This window comes from Schistocerca serialis, chromosome 4 (assembly GCF_023864345.2).
Source record: "Schistocerca serialis cubense isolate TAMUIC-IGC-003099 chromosome 4, iqSchSeri2.2, whole genome shotgun sequence".
Lineage (NCBI taxonomy): Eukaryota > Metazoa > Arthropoda > Insecta > Orthoptera > Acrididae > Schistocerca > Schistocerca serialis.
Window position 1 is genome coordinate 850736920 of NC_064641.1, and position 22809 is coordinate 850759728.

The following is a 22809-nucleotide window of genomic DNA, read 5'->3' on the forward strand; positions in this document are numbered from 1 at the left end:
TGTCGACTATATTTAAAGGAAATCTTCATATGTTAATGAAGTTACATTACAGTGCGTAACTAGAAGCTTAGTATATCAGTAGTGCTAGTATCATAATGAAGGGGAGGGAATAAATAACAACAGTGTAAACAACCATGTACTCAAATTGGGCTTAAAGGAATATTGACAACACTTGTATGTAGTAGTGGTAGCAATGAGTAACATTATTTAAACAATGTAAACCTTAAGATAAAGGCATTAGGGGCTCAACCATTGAGTGTACATTTTGCAATGCATATAGAAAAAATTCTGCTCATAATCAATTAAAGTGATTGCTAAACGAAATACGTACTTGCATATGTACACACTTAAGCACATTAGCTGGAATGTAGATATCGAGTTAAAGATGAATTATCTAATATATCAATACATATTGGTTACGTACATAACAGTATTTAACAACACAGTTTTAAGTGAAAAGAAATATGCGACATGTTGTTCATTAAAATAAGAACTACATCCTGGGAGTACAATCGTACTTTAGGCGAGGACAACTTATTGAGCAGAAGTCCATGTCAAATATAATAAAATTTGAAAATGGAATTACTGAATGTTTAGCATATTCAGTGTAAAACAGCAGGACAGAAGTTACAAACATTTTATAAATGTTTATAATGAACGATTATAATACACAGGATGTGGATAACAATCTATAATATAACTTATATGTACTGCAATCGCGTAGTGAAGAATCCTGGCAGGGGTATAAGAAAACTGTGTGCAATAAAAGTGTCATTAACATCAAGTGTTAGACTCCAGAAAAACTTTTTGGTCGGACGTACATTTGGAAAAGACCACGCTTATATGGCCCTAATTGGTGTAAAAATCCTAGAAGGTGTTGCAATTTGTGAACAACGTAAAAATTCGTTGAGTCTACGAGAAACATAGATCTGAAAATATCCGACTTTACAGCTACTTCTAGCAGTCGACTGGACCACTTTCATTTGGCTGCTTCACTACGTATTCAGCATTTGTCAGTTGAAATAATTCCTGCCAACTTCACTGTGTTGTTTCAATGACTCTTAACCACGTCACGCAGCGGGTACATCTTTCTCGCCATATTTGGCAGCAAAATATGTTATCTCTGGCGGTCACCTCTCTGGATGACACCATCGCTGCCGTGTGCGGGGCGAGCAAGCCGTTTGCGAGTGCGGTATCCTTCGCTTATGGAATGGTGGGCTGCCACTGCCACACCTCGGTTTTGCACTGCACTCATGCGATTTAGCAACGTTAAAGCGGGTGAAATGAGCAACTCTCGGGAATTTTATTATGCTGTCCTTCGCGATCTTTATGACTGTGCTCGAGACGTCCCACTGAGAGTTATGAATGTCGTTACCCGACGGCGAAACTCCCGTAACTCAAAATACTGCAATTAGATGGTCTTCGTTTGCCTTCCCTGACACGTTCGGTTCTCCAGTATAAGTTGGCGTCTGTGTATGATATAATTCGGCTTCGAACGCTACCTCCAAGGAAGTGTCTGAGTACCATTCGTTCTGTAGGTGGTAGCGAGTGGTCATCCCAACCAGATATAATGCGTGAACTCTCTCGGTATTTTTCCGATCTCTACACCGGAGTGGAATATGACGGAATACAGCCTGCTGATTTTACTTCCTCCTTGATAGTGTTGTTACGCCAACTCTCCATGAGGAGTTTTTGGCAGTTTTCACCGTGATTACGTTCATGACATTGCAATTCACTCTCCTTCCCGCACATTGCCGGGTTTGAATGTTCTTGTCGAAGAATTTTATTTTCGGATTTGGCCTCTGATAGGAGATACGATAACGTATATGGTGTATGAAATGGTGCAAGGGGTCTACATCCCACCCTCCATTAAGATCGGAAGAATTGTTTTAATTACCAAAAAGACGGGACGGTAGTCAATTTTAGTCATAAAATAGTCGCACTGGCGATAAACAGCCGTCTGTCGGTTTTGCTCGCTGGCGTGGTCGCGCGTTACCAAAGCTGTCTTCTGGGTCGTACTCGCTTGCTGAATGTCGTGATCTCGACTGCCTCCTCTGTCCTTTTAACGGGAGGTCTACTTTCCATTGATTTTAATCGTGCGAGTGACGGGGTTAGTCAAGTTATTCTGTAGCGAGTGTTGACAGCTGTTGGTTCTAATGATGCTGCACGAAGGACGTTCACGTCTCTAGTTACTGGCATTCAGGCGAAGTGTGTCGAGGTGTAGTCCGCTATCTATGTTTGTCGTTACTCGCGCTTCTTCTGGAACCCATTTTGAGGCCCATAGTTGCTCGACTGGATGGCAGGTCGTTATTAGGCGAAAGGTTTATCGTTCGTGCGTGCGCCGTTGGCTTTATGGTGCTTCTTCTTTCTCATGACGACATACCGATGCTCAAGGACTGTAGGATGCATTTTGTCATCTTACAAGAGCACAGGTTAACGACCGGAGACACTGATTACTCAGTGTGCGGGGATCTGACGCGGTTGAGATTCCATGGGCTTTTGCGGTCGCCCGCAATCGATTGTTGGGTATTGTTATCGATTGTTGTCCGATGAAGATTGGTGGGTTAAACTGGACATCCGTCACGGACTGGATTCAACGAGCGATCCTCAAACACTCGCGTCGCTCTCTCTCGTTACTTCATAACTTTCAGTCCTTGGAAACTTACGTGTTGTGTAAATCTTATTTTGTTGCCCAAATTTGTGCCTTTCCTGCGATGATGTCCCGAAAGTTACATCGATTATAAAGCAAGTTTATCTGGTGAAACCCTATTTTTCGAGTGCGCTATCCGGCTATGGCGCGACCCCTGTTGGAGGGAGGTTTTGGCCTCCCTGATTTTCGGGATGAGACTTCTGATTTACTTCTTCGACGCACTACTTTTAAGTGTCTTTGCGTCCCCCAGTGACTTATAGCTCGCCTTTTTGCCTGTCTCCGACCCAAGAGCTTAACCCCGCCAATAGATGTTGGTAGGATAAATAATAAATTAAGGCATATTCGTGAACTTTTTTTTTATGTCTGTTGCTTGAGGACAAGCGGTTCTAGGCGCTTCGGTCTGGAACCGCGCGACTGCTACGGTCGCAGGTTCGAATCCTGCTTAGGGCATGGGTGTGTGTAATGACCTTAGGTTAGTTAGGTTTATGCAGTTCTAGGGGACTGATGATCTCAGATGTTGAGTCCCATAGTGCTCAGAGCCATTTGAACCCAATCTGATCTCTCTGTAAAATGCTAGCATGCCGCTGGACGTTTCCAAATCACGTTTCCTCTGTGGAGTCCCCGTCACCAGACACAGAATGGAAGGTTGTTTGATCCAGTGTCAGCCTACCCCTGTGTTCTCGTGGTACCAATTCGTTCATAACCTTGTCTCCATCAACGTTCGACTTTTTCGTATTGGACTAATGCAGTTGTTGCCATGAAACAGATACATATATGTCACCGCTTGGTCGCATGCGAACACAGTTATTGCAGTTGGCTCCGCCGACAATTGGCATTTCTTGCCAGGAGGACGGAAGCGACAATCTCCACTGACATTCTCCTGCGTCCCGATTCAACCTTGTTCCCCAGAACAGAGAACAATACAGTTGTGTGGCATATCGGGCTCTATGTTCATTACGTGATGGAGAGCGGTTATGACACGGAACCTTGTGCCTTTTTCCAGTATATGGTTTCTGCCCAATGGATAGGTTGCCACACTGTCGTCCACTTTTTGCGAATATGCTGTATGTCGTCTTTAGTCGTCAAGGAGTTGGATGATGTGTAGAAATCCTTTACTGTTGGAATGTTTCATTCCTGTTACCTTGTTTTTGGTAAAATTGACAAAAAAAGTGGCGAGTTAACTGGTCGTCGTGGAATTCTCATTACCGTCCCCTTTCAGGTGTATCTTTACACAGTTTATTTCATTTTTGTGGCTCTGTTAGACTTTTTGTTAAATAAAATATGGCGTTTCAGTCTTCGATCGCTATTCTTTATTTTCAATTACCGGTGTCACAGACAGCGAACCGAGTGTTCTGTACGGACAAGTTACTCTGTAACTACAATATATGATCTGAAGATGGGCAGCTAGCCCGAAACCGGTAATTGAAAATAAAGAATAGCGATCGAAGACTGAAACGCCATATTTTATTTATTGAACGATTGCGGAATTTCCATTGAGACAATCATGTCTAGTTTTGGTAGACCTTTTGTTGTTTAAGTAATGGAAAAATAAGTTGTTGCAGGGTACGACTAAAAATGATACACTTTTTTTCTTTTTAAGTGGTGGAAGCCATGTAAGATTTTGTCCCACCATGATCCTTCCTTTTTAGAGTAGCAAGTAATTTCAGATAAATAAAAATAAAAGATAAATAAAAAAAAGGCCAGTAGTATGTGAGAGTCCAGCGCAGTGACAGTGGGGGGGGGGGGGGCGAGGGAGGGGGGAGGGAAGCATCGTGGTTAGGCCACGGCATTCGACCCTTGCCCACCTTGTCTCCACCCAGCCTTAAGTCGCCCCTCTGTCCGTTCTTTCGTGCCGTTACAAGAAAAAAAAGAAAAAAACTTAATATTGTCCAACAACTGAAAGGTAGCAGCGGGTGGTGTGTTCCTGGTTCGCACCCCACCGGACCCAAAACTTTCAGTATTAACCTTCGCGCTTCATAATAAAAAAAATTAAGGAGGAGACAGAGGTTCGAATCCTAGTCAGGCACAAGTTTTCAACTTTTCCCATTCATTTAAATGAATTCTTCCTGACAGTTAATGTCTTTAATTCCTTTGTGTCTTGATTCATAATGGCTGCAGGATCAAAATAACCGAAAGACGAGACACCGGATATACACTACTGGCCATTAAAATTGCTGCACCACGAAGATGACGTGCCACAGACGCGAAATTTAACCGACAGGAGGAAGATGCTATCATATGCAAATGATTAGCTTTTCGGAGCATTCACACGAGGTTGGTGCCGGTGGCGACACCTACAACATTTTGACATGAGGAAAGTTTCCAACCGATTTCTCATAAACAATCAGCAGTTGACCGGCGTTGCCTGGTGAAACGTTGTTGTGATGCCTCCTGTAAGGAGGAGAAATGTGACCCATCACGTTTCTGACTTTGATAAAGGTCGGATTGTAGCGAATCGCGATTGCGGTTTATCGTATCGCGACATTGCTGCTCGCGTTAGTCGAGATCCAATGACTGTTAGCAGAGTATGGAATTGGTGGGTTCACGACGGTAATACGGAACGCCGTGCTGGATCCGAACAGCTTCGTATCACTAGCAGTCGAGATGACAGGCACCTTATTCGCATGGCTGTAACGGATCGTGCAGCCACGTCTCGATCCCTGAGTCAGCAGATGGGGACGTTTGCAACACAATAACCATCTGCACGAGAAGTTCAACGACGTTTTCAGCAGCATGGACTATCAGCTCGGAGACCATGGCTACGGTTACCCTTGAAGCTGCATCACAGACAGGAGCGCCTGCGACGGTGTACTCAGCGACGAACCTGGGTGCACGAATGGCAGAACGTCATCTTTTCGGATGAATCCCGGTTCTTTTTACAGCATCATGATGGTCGCATCCGTGTTTGACGACATCGCGGTGAACGCACATTGGAAGCGTGTCTTCGTCATCGCCATACTGGCGTATCACCCAACGTGATGGTATGGGGTGCCATTAGTTACACGTCTCGGTCACCTCTTGTTCTCATTGACGGCACTTTGAAAAGTGGACGTTACATTTCAGATGTGTTACGACCTGTGGCTCTGAACACCTTGGGACTTAACATCTATGATCATGAGTCCCCTAGAATTTAGAACTACTTAAACCAAACTAACCTAAGGACAGCACACAACACCCAGTCATCACGAGGCAGAGAAAATCCCTGACCCCGCCGGGAATCGAACCTGGGAACCCGGGCGCGAGAAGCGAGAACGTTACCGCACGACCACAAGCTGCGGACTTACGACCCGTGGTTGTACCCTTCATGCGATCCGTGCGAAACCCTACACTTCAGTAGCATAATGCACGACCGCATGTTGCTGGTCCTGTACAGGCCTTTCTGGATACAGAAAATGTTCGACTGCTGCCCTGGCCATCACATTCTCCAGATCTCTCACCAATTGAAAATGTCTGGTCAATGGTGGCCGAGCAACTGGCTCGTCACAATACACCAGTCACTACTCCAGATGAACTGTGGTGTCGTGTTGAAGCTGCATGGGAAGCTGTACCTGTACATGCCATCCAAGCTGTGTTTGACTCAACGCCCAGGATTATCAAGGCCGTTATTACGGCCAGGGGTGGTTGTTCTGGGTACCGATTTCTCAGGATCTATGTACCCAAACTGCGTGAAAATGTAATCACATGTCAGTTCTAGTATGAATACTCGTTTATCATCTGCATTTCTTCTTGGTGTAGCACTTTTAATGGCCAGTAGTGTACAATTACAGCGAGGATGGCAGCTAATGTCTTCAATTCCTTTGTGTCTTGACACATTTTACAGAAAAAATCTGGGAACTGGAATATTTATTGAAGGAAGTGGGTATACGCTGGTTGCAGGTACGGACGTCGCCCGCTGCAGTTGGCCTGCGTGGTGATGCACGTCGTCAGCAAGCTGGCGACGCTGTGCACGCCGTCTCTAATCCCGCTGTTCGTCGTGGCGGAGTCGCTGGGGGTGGGCGTTGCAGGGGTCATGCTGGAGTCGGCGGTATCTGTAGGTGAGTAAGGGGAAACAATGTGTTGCAGCATCGAGAGAGCGACGTTCAGGAAAACCTTAAAAAGTATTTTTCATGGAAAGAACGGGAAACTACTCTGACAGAGGGCTTCTCCTGTTTCTTTACTCTTTTCTTCCTTGATAACTTTTCTCGAGCTTCTATCCGGGCCACGTGGTCATATGTCCAGGAGCTTCTAGCTGAGAACTACACTCATGCTCATAAATTAAGGATAATGCTGATACATGGTCAAACAATGCTCTGGTGGGCGGTTTGCGGGTTTAAATCACCTCGGGGTATGACCATGCGGGTTTATTTGACCTGCGGTCGGCGCTCGGTGGCGTTGGCAGCAGTCCACATACACAGAGGTATGTTGGTGCATTTCAGAGTACGGGGCAGCGAGTAAGTGTGCAGACGTGTTCAGACGTGCTAATGGTGTGTTGAAAATGGCTCGAAAATCACATATTGAAGACGTTATGAGGGGTAGAGTACTAGGGCGACTGGAGGCTGGTCAAACACAGCAGGTCGTATCACGGGCCCTCTGTGTGCCACAAAGTGTGATCTCAAGATTATGGCAACTATTGCAGCAGACAGGAAACGTGTCTAGGTGCTACAGTACGGACAACCACAGTGTACAACACCACAAGAAGACCGACATCTCACCTTCAGTGCCCACAGACGGCCACGCAGTACTGCAGGTAGCCTTGCTCGGGACCTTACCGTAGCCACTGGTACAGCTGTCTCCAGACACACAGTCTACAGACGACTGAACAGACATGGTTTATTCGCCCGGAGACCTGCTAGGTGCATTACCCTGACCCCTGGTCACAGGAGAGCCCGGAAAAGCCTGGTGTCAAGAACACAGTACATGGTCACTGAAACAGTGGTCCCAGGTTATGTTCACGGACTTCCAGGTATAGTCTGAACAGTGATTCCCGCCTGTATTTCATCTCGCGTGTACCAGAAACCAGATACCAACCCCTTAATGTCCTTGAAACGGACCTATATGGAGCTCGTGGTTTGATGGTGTGTGATGGGGCTATGATTGATGCACATACACCCCTGCATGTCTCTGACAGAGGAACTGTAAGAGGTCAGGTGTACTGGGACGTCATTTTGCACCAGTATGTCCGTCTTTTCAGTGGTGCGTGCAGCGGGTCCCACCTACCTCCTGAAGGATGATAACGCACGACACCACCGAGCTGCCATCGTGCAGGAGTACATTGGAACAGAAGATATCAGGCGAATGGAGCGGCCTCCAGACCTAAACCCCCTCTTGGTCGACCTATTGCTACACGTCTTCAAACCCCTAGGACTCTGCAGGAGCTTCGACAGGCACTGGTGGAAGAATGGGAGGCTATACCCCAGCAGCTGCTCGACTACCTGATCCAGAGTATACCAGCCCGTTGTGCGACCTGTGTACCTGTGCATGGTGATCATATCCCATATTGCTGTCTGGGGACATGCGCAGGAACAGTGGCGTTTTGTAGCACATGTGTTTCGGGACGGTTTCCTCAACTTATCACCAGTACCGTGGACTTACAGCTCTGTGCCGTGTGCGATCCATATGTGCCTATGCTATTAGCGCCAGTTTTGGCTAGTGCCACGTTGTGTGGTACCGCATTCTGCAATTATCTTTAATTTATTAGCATGAGTGTAGTTGGCGAGGGACTGACTGTCGTGTGCTGCTGCTGCCCTTATGTGGCCAAGCTACCTTCTGCGAAAACACTGCTACTCACTGCGGTGCCTTATATGGTAATTTTATCGTTGCAAGCCCACTCGAACCTTCCAGTGGCTGGGTTCCAAGCTGTGCTCAGCTGCAGAGCGGAGTCTTTATTAAGGGTGTTGTCGGTCTTTTATGATGCTACTCCAGAGACTATTTGTCAGTGTAATAGCAGATGTCTCGTCGAATGCAATTCAGTATACGATTTCCGTTTTCTGCTGTCGGTGATTTCTCAGGATAGCGCAGGCGGTAACACCTCTCGTGTTCCACAAGGCGCTGTTTAATGGCACGCACAGTGTATCCGACGTAAATGTGCCCACAACTAAACGGCATTGTACATACGCGTTGTGTGTCGGGAGGCTTTCATCGTCTTTCACAGGCCTCAAGAGCTGTCGAATTTTTGCTGGAGCCATGAAGACCGAAACGATTTTATGCGCCTTTAGGAACCGGTTACTATTTCCTGTTACTGAGCCACAGAACGGCAAAAACCAAAGATTTTTCACTGCTCTTCAGGTGTCTTCTTGCTAATGTTCCTCCAGAAAGATGGCTTTCCAAATCTGTTACTGCAGCCGTTCTCCTTCAATACGTTGCGTACCTGGTTGAGCTCCTTTCACTGGTTACCAGCTCTTGAAACGGGCTCTGCACAATGTACCATTGTACTCAATATACAGTGTTTCTGCTTTGGGTGACCGTAGCTGGTACGTTTGAGATACCGGTCGGTGTGAGTGGTTTTCTTCACTCTCGCTTCTTACATTCGTTTTTATGTGTATTGTACAGATCACTGATATTTCTGCTCCATGTCTGATCTATCTCTAAACTATCTTTACTTTTTCCCGCGATATCCAGTGTTACCATCCACTCCTTGTCAGAACTTCTACCGTTTGGATTCTTCTTTCGTTTCTGATGTTATGGTCCCAGTCGTGTTTGCACGCAAGGTGAGTCCCAGCACTACATAAAAATCTTCAGACACAGATCATCGCTTCTGGCGAGTGTGTGGACGTAAATTAAGCTGTAATACAATCAGCCCTTTTTGCAACTGCCCTTCCACCTGCATTGCAAGGAAAGTACCTTCACACCAGCCCAGAGAATTGTAGCGCGAAATGTTCAATCACTGGTACGTTCCTTTGATGAAACAGTTCAACGCGGACCAGACTCTTCGATATCAGGCTACAACAGCGCATTGTTCACGCTTGTCTTTGGTTTGTTTCTGGCAGAATTATGAATGTAAGCCATCAAATAGGCTGTTTCCATCATAATGATAACAGTTGTAAGGTAACATATTGTTTCACTCGTGGTGAAGGTGCAAGTACTAAACTGCAATACCTGTGTTGTTCTAATGTGCTGTGCAGTGTCCTTCAATATGAATGAGTATATGGTGCAACTCGCACTGCAGAGGTGGTCAACAGTACGAAATGTGGAATCATATTCGCATTTGCGAATATGACTAAACTATGTCTCCATTGTGCATTGGGGACAACGCTCATGTGGTCCAGACGGTCGAGGCGACCGCCAGCGTACAGTGAGAGATCCACGTTCGAGTCCCGGCACGACACAAGTTCTCATTGTCACCAATGCACACGGCACCCAAAGTTTAATCCTATTCGCAAATGCAGATATGATATGAGTGGTTGAAAGCCAAAATGGTAGAATTCAATTTTTCACACATTACGATGGAGCTCAATACCTGAGAAGTAATACGCTGTGCTTTAATCTCCGTAACTGCGATTTATTTATGAAACATAAACATAATGTCATACAATTAATGTGAGTCTGCACTTATTGCTTCCATTATACACTTCTCTCTCAGAAATTCGGTTAAAATAATTTCATTATTGTTCTTAACCACCAGAATACTACCTACTGGGTCTGTCTAATAGTTCAGCAGTGTATCCGTTTCTTCTATTTCACCGTCTACACTCTACACCATCTTCCTCTGCCAAATCGTCAACATGTCCAGGTTCAGATTCCTAAGTCTAACTTGCAGCTGTCAGTTGGTTGCACGGGGCGGGTGTACGGGAGAAATTTCAACATGTCTTTCCTTTTTTGCCTCGGTGACATTGTTGAGACGGATGTTTATAATGGTTTATGCATTTAATTTCAGTCATCACTTCTTGACTCGTGTGGGTTTTAACTTAGACTTCAACATGGAGCGCATACTTCCCTTATAAAGACGATTTCTACTTTAATAGCAACTGGACATTACAGACCTAAAGAAACAAAACAATGCTGATACACTAGTGGCCATTAAAATTGCTACGCCACGAACATGACGTGCTATAGACGCAAAATTTAACCGAAAGGAAGAAGATGCTGTCATATGCAAATGATTAGCTTTTCAGAGCAATCACACAAGGCTGGCGCCGGTGGCGACACCTACAACGTGCTGACATGAGGAAAGTTTCCAACCGATTTCTCATACACAAACAGCAGTTGACCGGCATTGCCTGGTGAAACGTTGTTGTGATGCCTCGTGTAAGGAGGAGAAATGCGTACCATCACGTTGCCGACTTTGATAAAGGTCGGATTGTAGCGTATAGCGATTGCGGTTTATCGCATCGCGACATTGCTGCTCGCGTTCGTCGAGATCCAATGACTGTTAACAGAATATGGAATCGGTGGGTTCAGGAAGGTAATAAGGAACGCAGTGCTGGATCTCAACGGCCTCATATCACTAGCAGTCGAGATGACAGGCATCTTATCCGCATGGCTGTGACGGATCGTGCAGCCACGTCTCGATCCCTGAGTCAGCAGATGGGGACGTTTGCAAGACAACAACCATCTGCATGACGAAGACGTTTGCAGCAGCATGGACTATCAGCTCGGAGACCATGACTGCGATTACCCTTGACGCTGCATCACAGACAGGAGCACCTGCGATCGTGTACTCAACGACGAACCTGGGTGCACGAATGACAAAACGTCATTTTTTCGGATGAATCAAGGTTCTGCTTGCAGCATCATGATGGTCGCTGCCGTGTTTGGCGACATCGCAGTGAACGCACATTGGAAGGGTGTATTCGTCATCGCCATACTGGCGTATCACCCAGCGAGATGGTACAGGGTGCCATTGGTTACAGGACTCGGTCACCTCTTAATCGCATTGACGGTACTTTGAACAGTGGACGTTACATTTCAGATGTGTGGCTCTACATTCATTCGATCCATGCGAAACCCTACATTTCAGCAGGATAATGCACGACCGCATGTTGCAGGTCCTGTACGGGCCTTTCTGGATACAGAAAATGTTCGACTGCTGCCCTGGCCAGCACATTCTCCAGATCTCTCACCAATTGAAAACGTCTGGTCAATGGTGGCCGAGCAACTGGGTCGTCACAATGCGCCAGTCACTACTCTTGATGAACTGTGGTATCGTGTTGAAGCTGCATGGGCAGCTCTACCTGTACATGCCATCCAAGCTCTGTTTGACTCAATGCCCAGGCGTATCAAGGCCGTTATTACGGCCAGAGGTGGTTGTTCTGGGTACTCATTTCTCAGTATCTATGCACTCAAATTGCGTGAAAATGTAATCACATGTCAGTTCTATTATAATATATTTGTCCATTTTTTTGAATACGCGTTTATCGTCTGCATTTCTTCTTGGTGTAGCAATGATAATGGCCAGTATTGTAGTTTGTGGCACTGTTACAATGCCTTTTAGATTTTAGAGCGGAAACAAACAAGCAAAAAAATACAAGAGGTCTCACCGCTTCAGCTATACCACTATTCCCGCGAACACACTTCAGTATGGCGTGAGAGGAAGAATATGCTGGGAGATCTCAAGTGGCCCAATTGCAAGGTATTGTTACTCCACCCTACCGCAACAAATTTCCATGCATTATGAGTAAACTGAGTGTTATAACTCAGAACAAATTTTTTTTTACCTAGACCACTTTGGTTCTCAGCGGCTCATGTAAAGGTACAAGTAGACATACATTGTGTACCAATTTTATTTATCTGAAAACACCGGTTGAAGAGTTCAATTTATAACTGTTGTTGAAACAATCATCCACTACGAGCGCTACAGACACGACACAGAACGTAGTTCTGTCACACACCTAGAACCCTCTACGTGTTATGCTCTGGATACAATACATTTCAGTTCTAAAACATCCACCAGTGCAAGATACGCAGTTACAAGAACAAATATTAACCATTCTAGAGCTATACAGGGTGGTCCATTGATAGTGACCGGGCCAAATATCTCACGAAATAAGCATCAAACGAAAAACTACCAAGAACGAAACTTGTCTAGCTTGAAGGGGAAAACCAGATGGCGGTATGGTTGGCTCGCTAGATGGCGCTGCCATAGGTCAAACGGATATCAACTGCGTTTTTTTTAAAATAGGAACCCTCATTTTTATTACATATTCGTGTAGCACGCAAAGAAATGTTTTCGCTTTGTGATAGATGGCGCTGTAATTGTCAGAAACATATGGCTCACAATTTTAGACTAACAGTTGGTAACAGGTAGATTTTTTAAATTGAAATACAGAACGTAGCTACGTTTGAAGATTTTATTTCAGTTGTTCCAATGTGATACATGTACCTTTGTGAACTTATCATTTCTGAGAACGCATGCTGTTACAGTGTGACTCTCCAGTGGATGGATGGAAGAAGACAAGGTTCAAATGGCTCTGAGCACTATGGGACTTAACTTCTAAGGTCTTCAGTCCCCTAGAACTGAGAACTACTTAAACCTAACTAACCTAAGGACATCACACACATCCATGCCCGAGGCAGGATTCGAACCTGCGACCGGAGCGGTCGCGCGGTAAGAAGACAAGGGCTGCAGATGGAAATGTTAATGACTGAGAAAGATCTGTGTGCTACACTGAAGTGTGAAGGGGCAGTAGTATTCAAGCGGAAAAGGTGAAGTTGAGCCAGTAACTTTCTGCGATCTTTACTACGGCCAACAACGATTGTTCCACCTCGCAAAGGATTACGAGCAATGACATCACTTAAGATTAGAAGATGTGAGGGAGCTGAAAAAACGAATGCTAACAATATATTCTGAGACACTTCATCATCAGGAGGGAGGCGAAATGCCTTTACCCACGTCCACAGCCTCAAAAGGTGTATTAAAAAGCACAAGTTCGCTATATAGAGTGTCCAGAACATATGTGCAAACTCCCCCCTACACCCAGTCACAGGTAACACGATTCTTACAATGTCCCTGGTATTCATGAAGGGCCAGAGCCTAAGTTACTGGAAATCAAGTCTACTGAATGGCATTCCAAAAGGCAGGCGAAGAGCAAAGAGAGTAAAAGATGGCATAGCACAGGTGATGGAAAATACCGCTACAATTCCACTGGAGAATAATGTTGTCAATGTACTGTGAGGCACATTACGCACTAGGACCACCTGCTACCACCGGTTGAGAGGTTATGGCATCAATATACTTAGGTTCTGGGTTCCATTGTGTGCTGCGACCTGGGGCATCAGGGGCTGTTTCCGTCACAGGAGTGGAACAGATGGGATCTAGTGGCATGGGGGACACAGGAATCTCCTTCTTGGAGGAGTTCGCCTTATCTTCCTCTCCTTGAAGGATATGGATGATATTGCGACCTCACTGAATCAGTTTCTGGTAATGATGGCGATGACAAAGCCCTGCAACCAGCAGCCTCTGGTTTCGTCAGACAGTGGCCGAGCGGTTCTAGGCGCTACAGTCTGGAACCGCACGACCGCTACGGTCGCAGGTTCGAATCCTGCCTCGGGCATGGATATGTGTGATGTCCTTAGGTTGGTTAGGTTTAAGTAGTTCTAAGTTCTAGGGGACTGATGACCACAGCAGTTAAGTCCCATAGCGCTCAGAACCATTTGAACCAATTTTTCGTCAGCCACTGGCTGGTGTCTGGTTATAGAAGAACAGAAATCTTCCAAGGAAATGTCCCAAGCGACGTAATCCGGGCGAGAGAAGCTGGAGGAAGATGATTATTTTGCCTAGCTGGGAGGTGGAGACTAATATACCCACTAGGTGGGAAGCCATTGATCCTGAAGTAGGTGTGGGGGATGCAGCGAGAGGAGAGCCCCCAACCATCAGGAGGCAAACATAGTCGAACGGCCTTTAGGCGCTACTGTGGGAGGCATAACCGGTGGGAGTACCATCGTCAAAGGTGGTGACGTTGTTGTAGCTGTAGCACATGACAGTGTTATACATACTCACCACTCGTACTTGCCCTGCTTGACAAGTTAGTTTGGCCAGAGTCTTATATTCTTATAATTTCTGTTCTATCAAGAAAATGATGCAATCTGTCGAGCAGGGAGAGTGGTGCTCTCCACAGGTGACACTTATGGGAAGGAGGGACACAAGGAGCATTTGGATGCAGCAGTCGTCCACAATCTCTACAGATGGGGCTAGCATGGCAATGTGAAGGCATGTGGCCGAACATCAAACACTTGAAGCACCACATGGGGGGCGAGAGGGAAAAAACATTCGGTTCCACATCGCATTGGTGTACCATCACCATGACCTTTTAAGGCAATGGATCACCCTCAAAGGCCAAGGTGAAGGCACTGGTAGCGATCCTATTGCACGTTGGCCCCCTATGGACATGACAGACAACGTGTACACCCCATCACTCCAAGTTGACGAGTCACTCATCGTCAGATTGCAAGAGCAGGTCTCATTGGAAAATGATGCCCTGAACCATATTCACACTAGTGTCGGGAGTGTGGGGAATTACAATCACTGGTGACAAGTGAGCAGCGTCTGTGACTCGGTGGGCGATGTTGCTTCGAAAAAAACTGACTGACTTTTCATTTTACAGATTTCTGCAACGTCCCCAGGTTGTATTCTACGTTCTCCACAAAGAACAAGGGTTTCGTGACCAAGAAGGAATCTCTTATACTCCTTGGGCAAAATGAGTAATAGGGGAGCATTTCTCTGCTTGCTGCTAAGCCCATTGTTTCTCCCACAGCGTAGCCAGGTAATGGAACATTTTAGGGTTGCATCTCTCTGCATTAAACGAGGACGCTCTCCCACAGAGACTGCTGGAGTCATATGGCCACCTGCAGGAGATAACTTCATCTGCTTCATTTGTGGCTCGTCTGCCATGGTGCCTCCCACACTGAGCGTAAGCTTTCCCAATGGGAATCACCTAGCCACAAAAATGGCTACTGGGTCACTAATCAGTTGCTTGGAATCCTCCTGGCCCAGTCATGATGGGCACATACTCCTTGGCATACATGGCAAGTCTTTACCTCAGGCAACAACAGTGTGATCCCTGCGTAGTTAGGAGGTACCACAGCGCAGGTTCTTGACAACCCCTCCCCCACAATGGGATGGCTGCTGTGATGGGTATTGGGTGTACTACATTATTAAATGGAAGGGTGTAGGATGGAAAGGCACAAAGGTAGAGCATACACCACATTGGTCAATGTTCCCCGCAAGATCTGCACTTCTCGAAAATTTTGAAAATTGGTGACAGGTCAAACGCAACAATGGAGACCATATATTTATTTAATGAAAAGTTGCAAAGAAACGTGCGTTGGTAGGGCACCATTGGTTCGCTTTGTCAGTGTCTTACCTGTGCGACATGAAACGAACAAAGAAAACAACACTTTAGTACAAACGTCATAAGCTGAGCACGTAGTTAAATAATACACTTTAATACTTGCCTGGTGTGTTGGTCAAGCAGGAACTAAGGATGGTGCATTTCGCTAATATCTGGAACACCATTTATTCCTCACCCTAAGCCGAGTGACCTTAAGTTTGATTTTAGAAGTTCACCATTAAGAACAAAGATTTTATTCATTTTTTAACGATACTGACTCTCTTCTCAGTGCAGACTGACGTCGTCGATAACTAGTCGTTTGACAAATTCATCCCCTTTACATTAATAGTGGTAATGAATGACTAACATTCGTTTGCCACTTACTTTGTGACGTTTATTGTTGCTTAACAAAGTTTTTAATAATGTTTTCTAGATAAATCTTCTTTAAAAGTCCCATAAAATTGAGTTTCATGTAACTCTCCACTGAATGTCTTTAACATTAGTTAGCCTTCGAACTCTCTCTCTATCTTATAGAGATACGCGAGGCAATATTAACTGTATGACTTAGAAGATAGATTAACGAAAGGTGAACTACGTTTGTAGCATTTGTAGACTTAGACAAACCTTTTGAGAATGCTGGGTGGAATACTCGCTGTAAATATCTGAAGGTAACAGGGGTAAAATACAGGAAGTGAAAGGCTGTTTACAACTTGTACAGAAACTAGACGGCAGTTATAAGAGACGAGGTGCATGAAATGGAAGCAATGGTTGAGAAGGAAGAGAGAGAGGGCTGTAGCCCATCGCCGATGTTATTCAGTCTGTACAATGAGCAATCAGTAAAGTAAACCAAAGAAAAATTTGCTGTAGGAATAAAATTTCAGGGAGTAGAAATAAAGACTTTGAAGTGTGGCGATGGTATTGCAATTCTATTAGAGACAGCAAATGACTTGCAAGAGGAGTTGAACGGAATTGGCAAGGAGGATGTAAGATTAATATCAACAAAAGCATAGCAAGGATGATGGAATATAGTCGGATTAAATCAGGTGATACTTAGGGAATTAGATTAGGAAACGAGACACTTATAGATGGGTTTCGCTATATGGCAGAAAAATGACTGATGATGGCAGAAGGAGGAGTTAAAAAATCTAGATTGTCAACAGCAAGCTTTCTGAAGAATATGCATTCAAGTGTTGGGAAGTCTTTTCTGGAAGTATTTATGTGGAATGTAGCTATGAATGGAATTGGAACGTGGACAGCAAACAGTTTAGATAAGAAGAGAACAGAAGGTTTTGAAATGTGGTGCTACAGAAGAATGCTGAAGGACAGACGATCAGATCACGTAGCCAATGAAGAGGTGCTGAATCGAAATAGAGAGAAAAGAATTTCTGACGGAACATCATTAGAAGAAGAGATAGTTGACAGAACACATTATGAGACATCAAGGGATCACCAATTTAGTATTGGAGGGACGTGTGGGAGGCAAAAATTGTAGAATGAGACCAAGAGAAGAATACAGGAAAAAGATTCAAGAAGAATCACAAGGATGTAAGTTGCAGCAGTTATTTGGAGATGACTACTTGTGACTTCACATAGCAAAATTACGAGAATGTTGCATAAGCAATGTCTGTCATACACTGAAGAATCATCATTCTTTGATACCTTAGAATGACCATGTTTAGTCTCTATTAGTGCTGAATGATTTTTACATTCCATAATTTAATATTTCTTTACATGAAATAAAAAAAACAAAAACAAAAAAATAACATTTTAGTACACACATCATACACAAAATACGTAAATAAGTAATACACTTTTCTTGACTAACTAATTTGACTGAAGGGGAAACTAAGGACTGTACAGTACACTAAAATCTGCAGCAGCACAAAATGGCACTCTAACAAGGTCACATACGGCTAAGGGTATGCTCAATCTGAAGCAGGTGCTGTCTTATTCTGTGTCCTTGGTTTCCTTTTAACTAACTTAACTCTTTTAGCTGTAGGGAGCCGCTTACCTCCAAACTACAGCGCATCATGGAACTGACGCATAAAGAAACCACCCCGGATACTACTAGTTTAGATTTGTAGACACACTCTTGGACAGCAGTTGAGTCCCATAGTGCTCAGAGCCATTTGAACCACACTCTTGTAAGATGGCAAGAACTATGCCCCTTACACGAAGGCATTAAAGATCACCTAACTCACGTTGACTGAACAGTAGGGCGCATCAAAATGACTGACAAGGCATAATGCATCTTGTAGAGGGTATAGTATGGATGTAGTGGCATAATTAATGTCGGGTGATGGTTTTAAAGTAATTCACATGACATGAAAACTTTGTGGAAACGAGTCACTTTACTGGACACTAGTTTACCCCAGGGAAGTGTTTGACTGTAGATGGCCGGGGGAGCGGATAAGGGAAGAGACAATAGGCAGCTTAGGGCGGCTCAAGCTCTGAGAAAGTGGTAATGGTGCACGGCCTCCAGCCACCTTAAGATGAGTGACAGTGAGTGGGTGGTTGACCCTGACTCTACGCTAGTGTACCGGGAAACAGACGGAGAACTTGTACGCCTGTTGATAAATGTCCATCATCCCATTTTCTGTGAAACATGCAACAAAGCCACGCAAAGCTACGGTGGAGCGGTCAACAGAGGTCAATATGCGTGTTCGTGACTATAGCAACTTCACGCTGAATTCACAATCCTCAGAGCGTGAAGTAAATCAGGCGAAGAGCGACAGCATGAAATACACTGGCCTCCAATAGGAATGTAGGACCAAGGTATTTGAAGTACTCTCCTGGGAGTCTGAATTACAGAAGACTTGGTGTTTGTGCAGACGCTAGTCTTGATGAGTGGCCTGCGGGGAGCTAAATAGAAGACGTTGAGAGGAAGGGAAATTTTGTCGGAATTTGTTCACTTCCCAGAGCAGGCATTGGTCGGCACTGGGAAGCGATGCATAATTAATGCGACTTGTGCTGCAATTGGCATAAGTGATTTTGCTGGAGGGGAAACCGAGGCGAAGAGCGGACTGGCAGAAGTCTCAGTAGAGGTCTTCCGTTCCCAGCTTGCCTAGAGTCCGGACGTGGCGTTCTTTACTCAGCTTGCCTGAGAAAGAGTGAGCATCTCTGCAGTTTAGGACTTAGCAAATGGAACGATTGAGCTTGGAGATAGAAAGTTTTGGTTCAGCTATGTACTGAGCAAGATATCTAGGAGTGAATAGATGAGCGCAGCCTTGCAGCACCACGAGGTCGGCCGACGTCCACACAACGACGCCGCTCCGCTACGCTGTATTCGGTGATATATTGTGCCAGCCCCGGCCACTGATTAATTTGTAGGATCACGTCGGCAAAGATTCCACGAGGGTTTCATGGGCCGAGTACTGTAGAATCCTTCTCGCACTTTGCATTATGCCTGGGTCAGTCGATAGGAATTACTTTTGAGTTATCGAGCTTTACTCCATGCAAACGCAATTTATTACCACTGCCTGGTAGGAGAGTCATGTAATGTGATGATTGAAGGTCGTGAATTAAAATAAATTTGTGATAGTCGACTGCATCTGTTTTCAATCAAGTAGTTGAAATCCCAAGTCACTGTCTTAATTAATTTTATGTTCAACATTTCCATCTGGTGTTCAATAGCTGCATATAACATCAATATGCACCCATTTTTAATTAAAAGTGATCAATTCTGAATCAATTAATGTCAACACTGCCACCGCAGTTCAATCAGGAGTCACAGGGCCTTATTACTTTCTTTGCGTTATCTGATATTGCGGCAGTTTTGCACTCTCTGTTGATCTGTTAGTCAATTAGCTGGGGTGAACACACGCCAAAATCAGATAAGTGATGCGTGGGGTGTTACACTCCAAACAATTTAGCCACAAGTATGAAACTATGTCGCAAAACATATGTCCCTAGCCCCCTGAACCAATTTCAGTATGTCAACTGACTACTTCGAATAATAAGAGCACAACTTTCATCACTTTCAAAACACACAGTTTCTTGTTGTGACATGTGAGATGAGTGCATAGAAATTTGCCTGTAGTCGCATTATAATAACAACACGCACAAGGTTCCTGTCAGCTGATTTATGTTCTCTAAAGCCGTTTTTATTTTTGTGCTTTGTTGGTAATATGAAATTTCTCCGAGGCAATTTATATGATTACTTCATTATATGTTAATCTGATCGAACTCTGGTTTTGGTCATATAATATTTTTCTCTATAAATTTAATGTATATGTTATGTAACCTTAAGCTGTATGTGGACTCAGTATTATTCATTTGTTTTGTTGTAACGCTAAGTGTTGCATTTTATTTGTAAATGTTACTGTACACGGTAATATGGAAGTGTATCACGTGAAATAACTTAAAATAAAAAGGCGTGACATTGTGAATTTAGTAATTAAATAAGATGCTGATTTTGATATTTCAGGAACGGAATTGACGGATATCAGAAACCGCTCTTGTATCAATTGCATGGCATGCATTGGTGTACCTATAGGACTGGTGTCCACCTGCTTGTGTGTTCAGATGTTTCCCAGCTGGAAGCACTCCTTGCTTTTTGCAGTACTGTGCTGCCTTATATTACTACTCTTCTGCAGGTAAGATGACGGGTATATACGAAGGCCTGCTAATAGGCGATTTGAGATTTAATATTACGAGTAAGTTGAAAACGTAAGTAATGTCAGACTTACTTGTTGTTGCAGAGGTATCAACTGATACGCTATATCGATGCCTCTTCCTATGTGTGTGTAATAAATGATACTTACTCTTCTGAAACTCGTTTTTTGTGGACAAGGTATAGAGGTGCATCTATCATGGAACATCGAGCACCCTTTTTTATGCTGATGTCGGGGGCCACGTGTTGTGGCGTGACAACGAAATCGTTGACGAGCCATTATCATTCATGACCGCTGAAACATCGCCGACGTGCACATAACTCCCAATGGGGTTTCACATGCTATCTGATTAAAAGTACCCGGAGACATACTGAAGCCGGTTCCGTCTTGTCTTGTCCCACTTGGTAGTAAGTCTTGTAATTTATTTGTTGGAGGTTCTCGTAGTCCTTTTTGTAGTATGCCGCCAGGTGCAGCGATCTGGATGCGTCACTATGACCAAAAAGATACTGCTATTGTTTTACTTTGTAACGACAATGCTATTTTGTAAATATTTCTGATCTTATTTAGGAATTGACAAGATACACAACCTGGCCCCAAGCAACATAGTTCATTATTATTGAAACCTGGTTGGTAGGTACTCAGAGAGCGCACAGGATAAGGTTACGATTGTCGATGGGGCTGTAAACAGTTACTGTGAGTTGCACAATCAAACACACAACTTTATTTTTCTAAGAATCAGTTATTTACACATTGCTTTAAAAGATCACAATTAGACAATACGGCTGAAGGCCTAGTTAAAGAAAACTTGAGATGCTTTCTGGGCTGAAGGCCCAACACCACACTAAAAACAAGAATGGCTCAAGGCCTGGCTTAGAAGTCAAAAGCAATTAAAAATAGAAGGAAAAATAAAAAAAAAGACATGCAATTGAAAACAATTAGCGGCTGAAGGCCTACACTACACATCTGAAGGACAACTATAATTAAAACACATTAATAAACAATTTTTACTAACCAAGAAGTTTCTTTTTAAAGTTACAACAGAATGGCCAAAAGCCTAATTAAAGAAATATTAACTTATTGCACGCCTGAAGGCCACAAAGAAATTTGAAACAACTGCTGAAGGCCTGAAAAACAAGTCAGACAAACAATTTAAAATAAAAACCTTCCTTCTTATAAAAAGTTTTCATTTGAAGAATACACACATCTGAAGGCCTTATAAAAGAGGTTCACGTAAATCCTCGGCTGAAGGCCAAACATAACATGTTAAACGACTAACGGCTTTGGGCCTGGATTACAAACAATTTCAGATAGAACAAATTTCTAAGAAAAAAATTGTTTTAAATATAAAATCAATATTCAAAATTTTAATTTAACACGGCTGAAGGCCTTTACGTAAAATTAAAAAAAAATTTATTAATACATGGACAAAGGCCCCGCACAATACTTCAAACTAAAATGAAAATCACAATCTAAAACAAACAGAACAAGTGGTGTTGAGAGGTGTTCCAAGTGTCGGCCTGAGAAGGTAGCTCAAACGGAAGATGAGATGAGAGAGACAGCCAAGAGTTGAAGTTAAATAATCGGATGGCCATCCAAACTAGAGATGGCCCAAGGGCCAACCAACAAGTTAAACAATTCCCTTCCGTCCGACCAACAGCAGAACGATGGAAAATATCGGCTGAGGACTAGGATATGAACAGCACTACAACTTCAGAAATTGGCGTCTAAAAACGGCCAAGGGAATAATATCACTCTAAGCAAAATATGAACCAAACAACTTAAAAGGCTGTCGAACTACATGCCTGCTGGACAGCATCAACACTAAGAGGAAAGGCACACTGCCGCAAAACTATGCAAACTACCAGGGCAGGTAACTGGGGCGTTAATAGCCACAGGGCAGAAAATACCGCTGGTGCACTTCACTGGCAAGTAAGTCAATTTAATAATTAATCACAATATAGGAAGACAGCTGCAAGATTTCGCTGACTCCGACACATCGTACATTGCTGCTAGCCCAAATGGCCCAGGGAGCAAAAATGAACGAAGAGATGCCACAATAGCTGAGGTTTCGTTGCAGGATAACTGATCACTCAACTTCAGCGTCCAGGTACCTTGGGCAATGAAAATTGTCGCTCTCGCAGCTAGCACCTCACGATCCGACAGTGCATGTACGCCGCCAGCTGTGCCAGCCTGCCTTGCGCCGCGGGACTTCCTCGCTGCTCCGTACCAACCGTCTGACTGCCTGCAGCATGCAGACAGCATTAAAATAGCTGCTCAGTCAAAACAACACAAGCCACACACG

The 22809-nt window shown here is 44.2% G+C and overlaps 1 protein-coding gene across 2 annotated transcripts in view; it reads left to right on the forward strand.

The window, feature by feature from the left end:
• LOC126473484 (solute carrier family 22 member 7-like) overlaps positions 1–22809 on the forward strand; it is a 514289-nt gene that overhangs the window by 434873 nt on the left and 56607 nt on the right. For both annotated transcript variants that reach the window (XM_050100560.1, XM_050100559.1), the window contains exons 4-5: positions 6527–6684; positions 20321–20489. In XM_050100560.1, coding sequence (XP_049956517.1) covers positions 6527–6684; positions 20321–20489 — 327 coding nt within the window. The remainder of the gene's footprint in view (positions 1–6526; positions 6685–20320; positions 20490–22809) is intronic.